Below are 14,015 nucleotides of genomic sequence, written 5' to 3' on the forward strand. Positions count from 1 at the left end.
GTGCAGGGAAACGGCACTTTAATGCGCCAACCAAGCAGGGAAGGAGATAGGAACAGCATCTAGAAAGCCACAAAGGACATTAACTGTGCGCCTAACAGAAAAGCACTTGCCAACCTCCTTCACAGAAATCTTGCTTTCGTTTCAATGTATTTGCAGCACTGGAGTTCCCAAATGGGAGCTTGGATATATATTAAAAAAAGTAAAAAGAACCACAGCGTTACAAACACATGGATGGATAGATAGATAGATAGATAGATAGATAGATAGATAGATAGATAGATAGATAGATAGATAGATAGATAGATAGATAGATACTAGATTGATACTAGATTGATAGATACTAGACTGATACATTGATAGATAGATACTAGATTGATAGATAGATACTAGATTGATACTAGATAGATACTAGATTGATAGATAGATACTAGATTGATAGATAGATACTAGATTGATACTAGATTGATACTAGATTTATACTAGATTGATAGATTGATAGATAGATACTAGATTTTTACTTGATTGATAGATAGATAGATAGATAGATAGATAGATAGATAGATACTAGATGTTTACTAGATTGATAGATAGATAGATAGATACTAGGTTGATAGATAGATAGATTGATAGATAGATACTAGATTGATATTAGATTGATACTTGATAGATAGATCACCTCTGTTTGCTTTATATAATTCAGTGTGTTTGTTTGTGGTCTTTATATTATTCCAGGTGCACAGTTTAAAACAATGCACCACATGATAATGTGAGGTCAGCAGCAGTCGCGTGCTTGTGCTAAGTGGCATATTGGAATTTGGAATTCTGTTCTGCAACAGGGTGCATGATGACAATGGACTACAAAATATCACTGCTCAGCGCTGTGGTTGTGTACTGTTAAAGAGTCTAAATCCGCTGATAACCAGAGCTGGTTTGTAGTCAGCTGATCAGGTCAAAGGGGACTGTTTGGGACATGTGTGTGTGTCCATGTCAGGGTTCAGCAGCGGGGCAGCCAGCTGTAAAACTATGCTATTCAGCCGTGCGGTCTCACACTTTCCAGTCTGCTCATTTTTAAATGCCAGTGGCAAAGCTGCAGCTGCAAAATAACAATAATCTACCTCAGTAATGTTGTGAAAGACAAACATGTGTAACCATAGTGACGGTACACACCGAGGACAGTGCCTGTACCGTTTGTTTTTTACCACAACTTCAAGTAAACAAGACTTTCTCTGCCCGTGTATCTGTTATGCAGTGATTATCTAACATGGGCAGCATTGTCACTCACGTTTCTTATCTTAAAATGTCTTCTCCTGGGTTTGATGTCTTCAAGTGATTGAAACTATCTATGTTTGAAAGGTCCCTGTAAGTGTTTCTTTATAGAATGAGGACACGTTATGATCGCTAGTGTCCTTTTTGCCAGTGACACTAGGTCAGTACATTTAATCATCGTTTTCATCCATCAGTCAGAGAAAGTGTGTGCTGAGGCTAAAAATACTCTGACCTCAGAAGGACACCGCAGGTAATGGAACAGGTTTCTGTGTCCCCTCTCATCACACAGCCAGCCTGTGCACTTTCTCAAACAATGCTCAAAACATTCTGTAAACCTGTAGTATTTCAACACCTGGTCCCTTTTATGTTCTGCAGATACAAGGGAACCATTTGGAGGCCAACTGTTGTTCTGGCCCAGAACTATTAATAGCACGTAATGGATTAACACCATATGACAGGTTTTATTTTAAGCATCAGGTTCCTCACGCTGTAAACATAGCACTCCAAAAAAGCAGCAGCTGTGGTTCTCGCTTACAAAGTGAGCGCTGGAGTTCGTTTGTACCATTTTAGCTGATCTTTTACTGTGTCTGCTGCTGCATAGGACCATGGATTTATTAGAACCTTTTCATGGACAATGGCTGCTTACCTGACCTTCTATCATTTTGTGGAAATAGTGTACATAAACTTACAGTATGAAAATGAAAAATAAGCAACACAATTATCAGATTGCCAAAGTTGCAATCGCTCACTATACTGTGTCCTATGCCAATTTAAAAACTCAACACATATGTTCATATGTTTACATTCTCATCCCCTCACTTATGCTTGATATTGCAACTCAAATTGCAATCATAATATATGTCAAGAAAAATGCAATTGGATATTTTACCCAACACATTTAGTGCTAGCTCGTCCAATGTATGACAATAGAGCACTCATATTCTTATTATTATCTTACTTATGAGTACTATAATTACTCGATTAATCGATTAATAATAGATCACTAAACTATTTTGACAATCGACTAATTGGTTTGTGGGTTTTTTCCATAATAATGGTTTTTTTTCATCTTCTTAAATGTGAATATTTACTGTTTTTTTGCTCCATATAAGAAAGAAAGAAATCATTTAAAACTGAATCATTTTGGTTTGTGGACAAAACAATACATTTGAGAACATCATCATTTCCAGGTTTGAAAAAAACCCTGATCAACATTTTACAAGATTTTCTGACATTTTATGGACCGAACCACCGAGAGAATAACAGATAGATGATTCAATTATGAAAATAATGACTTGACGAGGCAAGATGGCAGCTTCTGCCTAAGGTACATATAAACGGATATTTTATTGCTTTGAAAAGCAAACATTCTTTTGTTTTAAAGTGACAAACACACTTATACAGTTTGTATAAGAGTAACCTCTGTTAAATGTTACACATGTAACACATTGAACCTTTAACATAGAAACGAGGCCTGATGATGTGTGGAGTCCAGCTCTGCTGTAGCAGTTGTGAATATACTTGAGTAGTTCTTTTACGGCTGTGTCCGTGTCTCTGTTTCGCGTGGGGAAATAATTGTGAATAAAGTTAAGTTGGAGAGGAAGCGTCGGGAGGGAGACAGATTGAGAGAAAGTGAAAGAGAGAGACCAAGTCAGACAGTGCGGTCAATAAGAAAAAAAAACAAACAAGTCTGCGTCACACAGATAGAGAGAGGGAGAGAGAGAAAGAGAGAGGGGGGGAGGAAGTGTGTGTCGACTGGCCCTCCCTCCCTCTTTCTCTCTCTCTCTCTGTCCCTCGGAGCGTCAGCAGCAGTTAAAATGTCGGCTGTGTAGCTCTTCCTCTGCTCGGCTTTCTCTCCCTCTTGGCCATCTGTCTTTTCTTACCACAAGAGGAAACCACACTCTCGCTCTTTCTCTCTCTCCCTCTCCCTCTTCTTTTGCTCTCCGCCTTTTGTACCCTCGTCATCCTTTATTTTCTTTCTTCCTGTCTCCCCTCTCTGCTTGTTGGATCAAAGCTGGGGTTTTTTCCCCCCTCACAGCCCTTGCTCCTTGACGTTCTTTGGAGACGGGAGGAGAGAGAGAGGTAACGTTACAATTTCGAATCCTCTGACGTTTTATTTCATTCGAAAACAAACCCTTGTTTTCGGTTGACTCTGAGCCGTGAGATTGAATGGATGGAAGTGACAAACAACCTTGGAACTGTGGACGTTTTCCAGGATAGAATATGTGGTCATTCTGGTCTGTGCTACACTTGTAGTTGACGTGTAAGTTGTATGTATGTAGTGTGTACTACTAGTAGAGAGTGTAGCTTATTGAAGAGGCTGTAATGTAGCTGCTTCCTCTGCAACACCGTACTACACACACACTACAATTGATGTTCTCTGTTTCACAAATTCAGCCTTGGACTGGTTTGTTTCTTCCTGTGTTGAGTTCTTTTCCTTTTTCAAACTCACACTTTTTGACACATCCGTGGCTGAATGTTTCTCTTGAATCTCACACCTCCACATGGATTTGACTTTGTGTTTCCGTGAGTAAAAGTTCTCTACCTTTTTCTAAATCAGTAAATGACCAGTTTGCGGTGCTGTGTGTGATTAATAATAATCCTATGTGATATTGCTCAGTCTTGAACCTGACTCACAGTAGTGGCTATTTCACTTCCCATTAGTCATTTTTTGCTTTTATGCCACGCTTTGTAAAGGCACATTTGTCATGTGACTCTTAAAAAGCTACTGCCTGTTGCGTACAACTTTGTTCCACATTCTGACTTATTACAGAGTTTAAAGGGACACTGCACTGGTTTGAGTTACAACTCCGCCTGTGAAAGTGGTTGCATGTTTCCTGTGGGTTTGGTCGTACTTTTTCCCCCCGAGTCTGAGAAAACAAACCTTGAGTGTGTCATCGGAGGTATCTTGCGCTTGGCATTGAGACATAATTTAATGGAATGTCTGGCTTCCAATTGCGGGCATGGAGTTGAAAAGATGTGGGTGTGCGCAGCAAGGGCAGAGACTCGGAGAGTGTACTACTAATGCCTCTCGGTTACGTTACAGGATTCACAGAATCCAGGGTGTGTGAAGCTTCAGCTATTGCGAAGTGTGATTTTCAATTGTTGCATTAAACTTTTAGTAAGGTTTTGTATGCTTCTTGGCTGACGAGATGACTTCATTTATGTCAAATCAATGTATTCATATTAGAACAGTTCATGGAAACACACATTTATCTATTTGTGCTTCATTTTTGGGAACATCCTCATTCATTATTTAGGTGGGAACATATTTTTTGAACAAATAAAGAAATGCACATGAAATCAAATACACATTCAGTCTCTTACTTTCAGATTGTGGCTTCATTTTTGGAGTCATTATGCATGTTGGTGCTCAGTGGGATCAACCTTAAGATTAAAGTCATTTTGCTCCACTTCTGTGTAGGACTGAAGGGTATGTAGGTTGTGTCCCAGTACTTGTGCTGCAGTAGCTGTTTAGAATAGCGCTCCAGATGCTGGTCGGTTCCCCGCGGACGAGCTAAATGGTGGCACTCGGCCACCTGCTTGATTGAGTGCCCCGAACACATTTCTGTGCATTCGGCTGTGTCGTGTCCTTCACCTTCTTAAAGCTGCACCCAGTGAGCTTCTGTTGTCTCTGAGGCAGCGCTTTGGAAAAAGCATGTTTGTGTTTAAGTGATTAAAACTAATATCCCGATAAATGAGTTACAGTTAATTATAGTCGTTAGTAATAAGTTATGGGTAGGGACTGGGTGAGTTAAGGCGTAATCTCCAGGAAATGAGTGTTGCACACTGTTATGTTCTTTGAGGAAATACAGCTGTTTTGACAGTTCCAGTCTTTTACCATTAAAGAAATAAGCAGATGAGAACCCGAACTATGTGTGTGTGTGTAAGGAGCTGTTGCACTGTGACCTATTTAGAAAACAAGGCTCATCATTGCAGCAAATCCTTTTCCATTTCAGACATTTTTGCTCGTTATGGAAGAGTTAAGTAAACAAGCCAAAATGGGTCATTGGGATTATTTTGTAATTTGGAAAACACTTAAGCAACACCATATTGTATTTATTCTGAGGGATTAACTATTGCCTTGCAACATCTGGTAGCCTGAACCAAGGCAGTCAAAGAAATGTGGTGAAGAATGGCCTAAATAATTTAGATATGGTAGAGAACAGTTGGTAAATTTTTATTTATTTAAATCCAAACATTCCTTGGATTATGCCAAATACAGTCTACTTTATTTGCCTCATGATACACCAACAGCAGCCTGCAGTAGTATGCAACATATCGATGCTCTCGTTATTTGTGTTTATTTATTTATTTGATTAATTAAAACTATGGAAAGATGTACATTTGTAAAGTCACACATGACACCAATTTGTCTTCCAGCCAAAGTCAATGCAACGTTTTTAGCAGCTCACACTAGCTCACAGTGCCTTGGGCATGCTCACACATTGACATATTACCATGAGGTCCCTCCCTTGAATCTGTGGCCTAAAATGACCTTCATCAGATAATGGCCTCGTGCATTACAAGGCTTCAGTGTGTGAATGTGACGGTTGAAGATAAGGATGGCTTCTTGTTCGATCGAGAGCAAAAGCACATTTCTGAGTTTATAGTCGATGTTTAGTTTAGGCCAGCGGTGTGCAGGGTGAGAGTAAGACACCAGGAAAATGTCGTGTTGGTGTAATGCATGTGTGGGTGGTGGTAGTCTCTCGAGGTCACTTAATGATGCATGAGTTCCATCATCCCCTCTTCATTTCCTTTACATTCTGCTGCACTGCTATTCAATAATTCACCACACGCAATAGTGGAGGATGTGTTTTGTGTTCACAAAGACTGATCTGCTTTCTTGTAATGGCATCGTTCCATGTCACGTTCATGAGAAAGAGAGGGGCTCTCTCTCATAATAACTTGGGTTCCTTTTATGGAGACATTAGTGTGTTTAGATGTATTGGTTTTAATAGGTGTTATGTTGGGACAGTAAGTGAGCGTGTCTCTCATCTGTTTATCTACTCTCCTGCTGCCTGTCTGGAAATACACAGTGACAGAATGGTTTTTCCTGGCATACTGTGGCAGATGTGACCTAATTGTGGTTGAGTGGTGTGTGTGTGTGCGTGTGTGTGTGTGTGTGTACAAGTCATTTAGAGGGATGGAGGAACTGTAATTTCCTTCCAGTCTGAGAGGGAGAAATCGGAGAAGTGGTCCTTAGACAGCAGCCACTCTGCCTCATATCTCATATCTTAAATCCAGCTCCGTTGAAACTGTTGTTGAGTTCAGTTCTTAACTTAATCTTAACTCACGGTCTTCTTTCTTCCAAAGCTTTCAACCACATCCCACTTTTTATCTTTTTGTGATTGGGCCGCAGAGACAAAGCTGCACATATTATCTGCTGGAAGTGAAATATTTGCTTAATAATGTTCTAACTCCAGGTACTCAGTGTTTCTTCCCCCGCTCAGTGTGTGCCAGATAAAACACGGGGCCTCCAGAACACACATGCAGACCCAGTCAGAGCAGTTGGTTATAATGGCGGTGCTGTCGTGGCCATGCACTACTAAATCTGTAGGATCTGCAGTCCTGTTATATAGGCCATGTTTTTATGGAGACATTTGTATGTAAATAGAGTTGATTCATTCTCATTCTCCATGACCTGTCACTCAGCTTTTTTTTTTTTTTTTTTTTTACAAAAGATACACCAGCCTGCTGCACCTTCAGTGGTAACCATGGAAGCAGAGCCTCTGTAATGTAGTCTCATTTAATGAGCCGTGAACCTTGTCAAGGTTTCATCATGAATCTGCACCGTCTCTCCGTGAGCCCAGCCTGTCGGTGCTGGTCATTCTCATAATTCTTTCCCATCATGCATCTACACTGGTCATAAATGCAGCCTGTACATTGAGTCCAACATTGATGGCTGGTCACATAGACTCAATTGGATTTAGTTGGTAGAGAAGGACGCTGTAGTCTGCTGCTGGAAATCTCTGCAGAAGAACAAGGGGATTGACCGTGATCAGGTAGCAATAGGATTTTGATGTGGAGATGCATGTTAGTACCACGTGTAAATGCATGTGGTGAAGCGCTCTCCAATCCCAGAAAACGCATTCTAATGCCAGGGGTGATGCGAATTTCCCTCGGAGTTGTTAAAATGTTTGATTGTTATCACCTTGTTGCTTCCGGTACTAGTGAGACAATGTACTGTAGTTCTGGTTTTAGTACCATGAGTCTGAACATTTATTTTGAAACAGTACAGCTACAGTATATGCAGCACAAAGCGTCCATCAGGAGCAGCAGTCTTTTCACAAATTATTGTGGTCTGGTATGATGCTGCCTTTCTTTCCTGCAAGGCCTCCACATCTGGCCTCACTCAAGCAATCTGAGATCGGTGCATTTTTGCCTTTTGTTTGTGTATTTTGTTTTTTTTCTAAAATCTGTGTGAATGTAGCTTTATCCCAGTTCTCGAGAAACCTGGTTGGTCTGGCAAGCCACCGTGGAAGTGCTGGCTGCCATGTCAGAGCGGGCGATGTGATATCGTTAAAAATGAGGTGATTAAATACAGGGACAGCTTGGGAGGACATGCACAGTGGTGCACATGAGAAGTGACAGCGATATTTGTGTAACCAATAACGGAAAGATATTTAGAGAGGAAAAGAAATCATGTTGCCCCTGCACAGCCACCACACTTTCCATGTAGAGTGTCTGTTTATGTCAGATTGTTGTTTGTGGGGAAAAAAATAACCTTCAACCCCTTCACTAAATTCTAATTCTGAGGAATTATCACTTTCATTGATTCAATAAAATGTTGAATCAGTGTTCTTATGGACCTGAATATAGTCAAAATTGTGATACATGTGTGTATATTAACAAATTCCCTGTAAGTGTGGTGTCCTAATGAGTCTCCAGAACAGGACAGGAGTCGGGACTTGGTGCACTGCCGCGGGCAAAGTGACACTTATGAAAATAAATGCCAGCCATTTCTAAAATATTGTCCAGCAGTGTGGTGCTGTGCTGCCAGCTCCATGCTGCCAGTGTTTGCTGGAAATGTGATATGTGTAGACGGACAGGAATAGAGCTGCAGACACACATGCTATCAGGTTCTGCTTGCACACACAATGTCCTCCCGCCTCCTGCGGGTGTGTGTGTCTGTGAGGGAGATGGGGTCACAGCGGTTGTGTTTCTCACCTCTAATCTCTCATCTCTCTATTAGTCTTATGTAACCATGAATCATGGCAGCACTGACACCTGCTACACACACATACACACGCGCGCGCATGCATATATCCATGTACATCTTTGAATAATTGAATGAGAAATTGCATTTACATAGAGAAAGTGACGTGACGTGAATTATGACAGCCTTCGCACAGTGATGGAGATCGCTGTAAATAGTGTTACTGCCTTACAGTCACATCGGCACACATAGATGGGAGAATGAACTATGGAAGCCTGGTGTCTGTGTTGTGTGTGCGCAGTCACAGCTGAGCTCAGACTGCAGCCTGGCAGATATCGTTGGTGTGTATGTTTGTGTGCGTGCATGTAAGAAAAAGCAACTTCAAAGTGGTGTATAGTGCCTTTGAACCGTCTGACTTCCTCCGCTCATTAATTTATTCACCACTCTGGGGCTCTCCGACTCCTTCTCCTCCATCCGTCTCTGCCTCTCTTCATCATCTTGTCTTTACTTGTGATTTCTCCCTCTAATCTTTTCTGTTGCTCTGTCATTCATCTTTCGTCTCTTTTCTCCTGGCCTCAGTTCTCTGGCTGATTTGGTTTATAGCTTTTTTTCCATCAGGATCTTACAGCTCTAAAATAAATTATACATGTATTCTTTATTATATATTTGTACAGAATGAATGAATTGCATAATTAGATCATATACTGGGTTGTGGGTTCGATTTCCAATTCCACTAGGCAAGACACTTAACCCCACGTTGCTCCTGACGGCTGTGTCGGCAGCTTGTGAATGGGTATGAGAGATGTGTGATAGAAACCTCGCTGCACATAGATGCCCTGTGTGAATGTGTGAGTGAATGGGTGAATGGCAAGACTGTAGTGACAACTGGTCATCAACACTAGAATAATGCTATATAAATACAAACCACTGACCCTAAAGAACTTCTAGGGTATAATCAACTTGTCCTGTTGATATCACTGTGTTACTTTGCTATTGTGTTTGCTAAACCATATTCTGTGTTCTGTGTTTGCAGGGATTTAAACCAGTGGTCGGGAAGAGCCTGTTGTCTTCGGTAACAGCAGTGGAATTCTTGTTAGACCAACAGCTGGACTTCCTGTCGGACCATTCGTCTTACCAACCTTACCAGGTAATGACCGCGCTCAGGATTGCTCATAAATACACAAAATAATTGCCAGGCCTTTGCTATATATATATATATATATGTATATATATATATATGTATATATATATATATATATATATATATATATATGTATGTATATGTATAAGTATATATATATATATATATGGCCTATGTGTATATGTATACATATATATACATATATACATATATATATCGTTAATAGTGCAGTGTTACTGTTTCTGGTTATGTACACTCAAAGTCAGACTGCTAAACTAGGGAATTGATTTGAAGTTGGATTCCATTAATATGATAGAATTGCAGACACTCTGTGCTGTGCTTTTCTGTCAGTGCCGAGCTATTATAAATTAGAATGATGTCCCACGAGTATGTGGCAAAGTAAAATGGTGGATTAGAAATACTTGAGGGATACTGACATGAATTAAGTGTTGTGGCTGCAGTGTTTAACATTAACAAAAAACAACCTGCTGTGTTGATGTGTTTCTGCCATAAAAGAAACTGTGAGATTTTTTGATATTGTGAGATTGTCAGATTTTCATTCGATAAAGAAAAATAAGTAATTCACAATAAGTGTGGAGGCTGTTGCACTGATTCTGTGAGGGCTGGGTGCTGTATTCCATATGGATGTGACATTGCCAGGGTTTAGTGTGATTATAAAGCCAACATGTGCTCTCACAGTCTGTCCTCGGACTGATTTTACATCACGTCTCCGTACTGACTCATAAATTGCACCATCACATCACCACACATAAATACTGACACGCACGCACACTAGATACTGTAGCTTCACAACATGCAATAATTCATAGAGACTGTATGCTTGTGTTATGTGGCTGTGTGTTTAATTAGAGTGTGTGTGTGTGTGTGTGTGTGTGTCAGTGCTGTGCAGCTGAACACAGCTTGTATTGTGCTGGCTGGAACACTGTGTTCCACTCAGTGTCAACCAGACGGGAAGACTGTGTTCCACACTCTGACCATCCGTCATCAGTTTGTGCTTAAGACGAATCCAAATGCCCAGAATGAAATGCTCTCTCTCTCTATTTTTTTTTCTTATTTATTCCTTTGTTTTCAGCCAATCAGGAGGCAAATCAATTGTGATGCTCAGTCTCCCGGTGACTCATGCTGTGTATCTAAGCAGTGGTTTCTGATGCTGTCCACACACTGACGTTGTCATGGTCTGCTGGCACAAATGTTTCGCAGTGTTTAAACAGATGTGGAACTTGATAGTGTTACATGGAGGCAGTCTGAACTAGCACAGTAATTAAGCAATATCGGTTGTTAACATGTGAGATCCTTTCATTTTATGTTTGATTTATTTACTAAAAAGAGAAAGCAAAAAAAAGACTACAAGAGAGGAAATGGGACAACTGCAAACAGCCCGTTCTGAACGTTAGACTTAGAAAGATAACTGGTTCATACTAGTTTAAGGATCCCATATTCGAGAAAGGAATAATTCCATCTTAATTAATCATAAAGCAGCTCTATTTGCTATATAAACACAGTGAAAGTATCAAAGTGCTCTCACCATGGCAACATCTTATAATCAGAGATTTTGTGACAATGAGTAACAACACCAAGATCCACTCTCCAGCAACACAGGAATTGGCAATGTTTTATGTGAAGTCTGCTCTGTTCTCTAATAAAGACTTTAATTGGAGTTATCTTCAGCCTCCCCTCCTCCATCTCCTCCATTTCAGCAGTTGTTTTAATAAGAGTTCAACTTGGATTGGGAATCTGTCACTTTTATGGCCGTGCGTGTATGTGTGTGGACTGCAGATTGGCTCGGGGGAAAAAAAGGACAAAATGTTTGACCAAATATTTGCAATCTTCCTCTCTTTGCTGTCACGCAGTCCTGGCATCGCGTATCTCGTTTATACACAGAAGCTCTTGAAGTATCGGGCTGTGAGATGGTGCTCTCTTTCCTGAGACTTATTCAAATATCAAAGATATACAGTATTGTGATAATAAGCCAGAGTTCACTGACGCATTCTTTCTGCTAACGTTATTATATGGCAGTAATGTGAGCCTGATTGGTTGTAGGATGAGTTGAATATCAATAAATTATATACATACTGTATATGTATATAATATGAACCCAGCTAGTATGTTGCACTGCATGTTGCAGCATTATGTCTGTCTACATTTTCCCTAGTGTCTTGTCCTATTTACCACAGAAAGGACACACACACACACACACTGCATATATCTGTGACAGTGACAGCCTGTAGACTTAATTGTCTCTCCATGGAGTCTGGTGTGACCTGGACTTAAGTGGACTGAGTTAAAAAGGTACACACAGACTGAGCTTGTAGATAGACAGTGGAAATGGGATATTATAAATTGTGGTAACTGAGCTAAACTGGGCATAGTCGGTGCATGTGGTTATTGTGACACGTTTTACTCAGCGGGGCTATAAATGAGACAATGCTGTAAATAGTTAGTGTTTTTAGACTTTCTGGCTCTGGGAGTTCAACAGGTCAGTCGCTCATTATTGTGTCAACATAATATAACGCCAAGAAGCTTTGTACTACACCACACAGAAACAAGATAAAATATAGATAACATAAAATATATACGAGACAGAGAGGACTGGTGACATAGCCAACACAAAAATAAAAAATTGGATGATTGTATCAAACCCAGTGTTGTGTTCAAGTAACACAATGTGTGGCTCCATTGGTACTCACACACAGGCTATATAATATATATATTATATGGTATATATTGGTTATAAAGCATGACCAAATATGTCGTAGTGTCCCATAGTTGTGGCTAATCTTGACATGAAACGTATAATGTACATGAAAAGGGTTATTATTGTGGTTTAATTGTGCTTCTCACTGTTACTTTTGCACATTTACTTTGTGATAAAGTGCTGCATGTACACACATCCATAACTCATGTTGTTCCTACTTATTCCTTGAATAGAAAATAACCTGTGGCACTGTGTCACTATGTGAGATTGTGACAAAGGTTTCATTAGATATGTGGCACTAAAAACAAAAGTATAGATAAAAAGTCTTTTTTTCAGGTTGGGTCATGTTGCCTTAACACTCCAGTGTCACACCTGGCACCAGGAGAACAGAAACAGGCCAACCTGACCAATGATAGCTCTTGTTGTCGTGAAGTAGTATCTCTATAGCAACTGAATCCCAGGCATGTGATTACACAAGGCGTACATCAATTACTCTGGGGCTACAGCAGCACTATTTTAATGGCAATCCAAGTCTGTAGGGACCTTCTCTTTGTTTGTTATCTGGTTTTAGTGACACTGAACAAACCAAAGGTCTCATTATTGTCTTGAATGAAAGACACATTTACTGTAAAGCTCTGTTTCCACCAAGTGGAACGGTTCGCTTTGGTGCGGTACATGGTTTTTTTGAATTTCCATTAGGAATACTACCAAAATAACCAGCCACAACTGTTCCATTTTTGGCACCCTTTCCTTGTTGTACCAGAGTAAAATGGTACGGTACGGCCCAGGAGGAGCAAGACCGGCTTGGGCTCATACAGAGCTTGGCGTCTTGTTTAAACAAACGGCCACAAACCAAGCAGGAAAAAAGGAGATGCTGGATGTCCTGCACCGTTGTCGGTTGTGCTGCCGTTCGCTGTTGCACCAGTCCGACATCATGCTACGTATCTCGCTGACAGAGTTACCAGGCATAGCCCACACCCCGCCTACCATTTAATGGTGCTGTTTTCAGTTGAAATGCAAGCCTGACCCATGGCTCCACCATTCCAAACTGATGGAAACACAGCATAAGTTGAGCAGCTTTATAGTGCCCAAAGTCACATGTCTTTGAAGCAAATTGCGAAGCAAATCCCATTCACTCGGACATATTGTTTTATTAGTTTATGTCCCTCTCAAAATATACTCAAAATCCAACCACCATGCAGACCACACAAGCACATCCTCACACTCCAGCAGCCTCCTGAAGTGAGGGAAAGTTGGAGCCTTGCTTTCTTCCAGGAACTGCTGACTGCAAAGAATCGCACGCACACACACACACACACACAAATGTCCATTCCAGCTCTCTGTTCCTCCAGCACACAGAGCTGCCCATTCTTTTGGAGACCTTTGAACCCTGCAGAGCAATAAAAACAGTCTGACTCTCACACACACTCAGTGTGAGCGGTGAAGCAATAGCCACGCCCCTCTCTGTTTTTCCAGTTGGACAGGAAGGCTGGAGGGAGTGAGTAGAAGGCAGGGGGGGTGGGAGTGGGGGTGCGGGGCTACAATCTGTTTGGCATAAATGGTACAATGAAGTCACTGCCAACCCAGCCTACCGCATGTGTGTGTGTCTGTGTGTGTGTGTGTGTGTGTGTGTGTGTGTGTGTGTGTGTGTGTGTGTGTGCGTGTTTCTTTCTGCTAGAAAGTTATGGTGTGTGCTCAGACTCAGGGACAGGAGGTAGAGAATAAAACTGTTG

The 14,015-nt window shown here is 40.9% G+C and overlaps 1 protein-coding gene across 3 annotated transcripts in view; it reads left to right on the forward strand.

Annotated features, from left to right (window-relative positions):
* Positions 1 to 14,015, forward strand: part of jmjd1cb (jumonji domain containing 1Cb) — a 90,610-nt gene that overhangs the window by 55,228 nt on the left and 21,367 nt on the right. For all 3 annotated transcript variants that reach the window (XM_044013108.1, XM_044013109.1, XM_044013110.1), the window contains one exon: positions 9,459 to 9,572. In XM_044013108.1, the coding sequence (XP_043869043.1) occupies positions 9,459 to 9,572 (114 nt within the window). The remainder of the gene's footprint in view (positions 1 to 9,458; positions 9,573 to 14,015) is intronic.

The sequence above is a fragment of the Solea senegalensis genome, linkage group LG18 (assembly GCF_019176455.1).
Source record: "Solea senegalensis isolate Sse05_10M linkage group LG18, IFAPA_SoseM_1, whole genome shotgun sequence".
Taxonomy (NCBI): domain Eukaryota; kingdom Metazoa; phylum Chordata; class Actinopteri; order Pleuronectiformes; family Soleidae; genus Solea; species Solea senegalensis.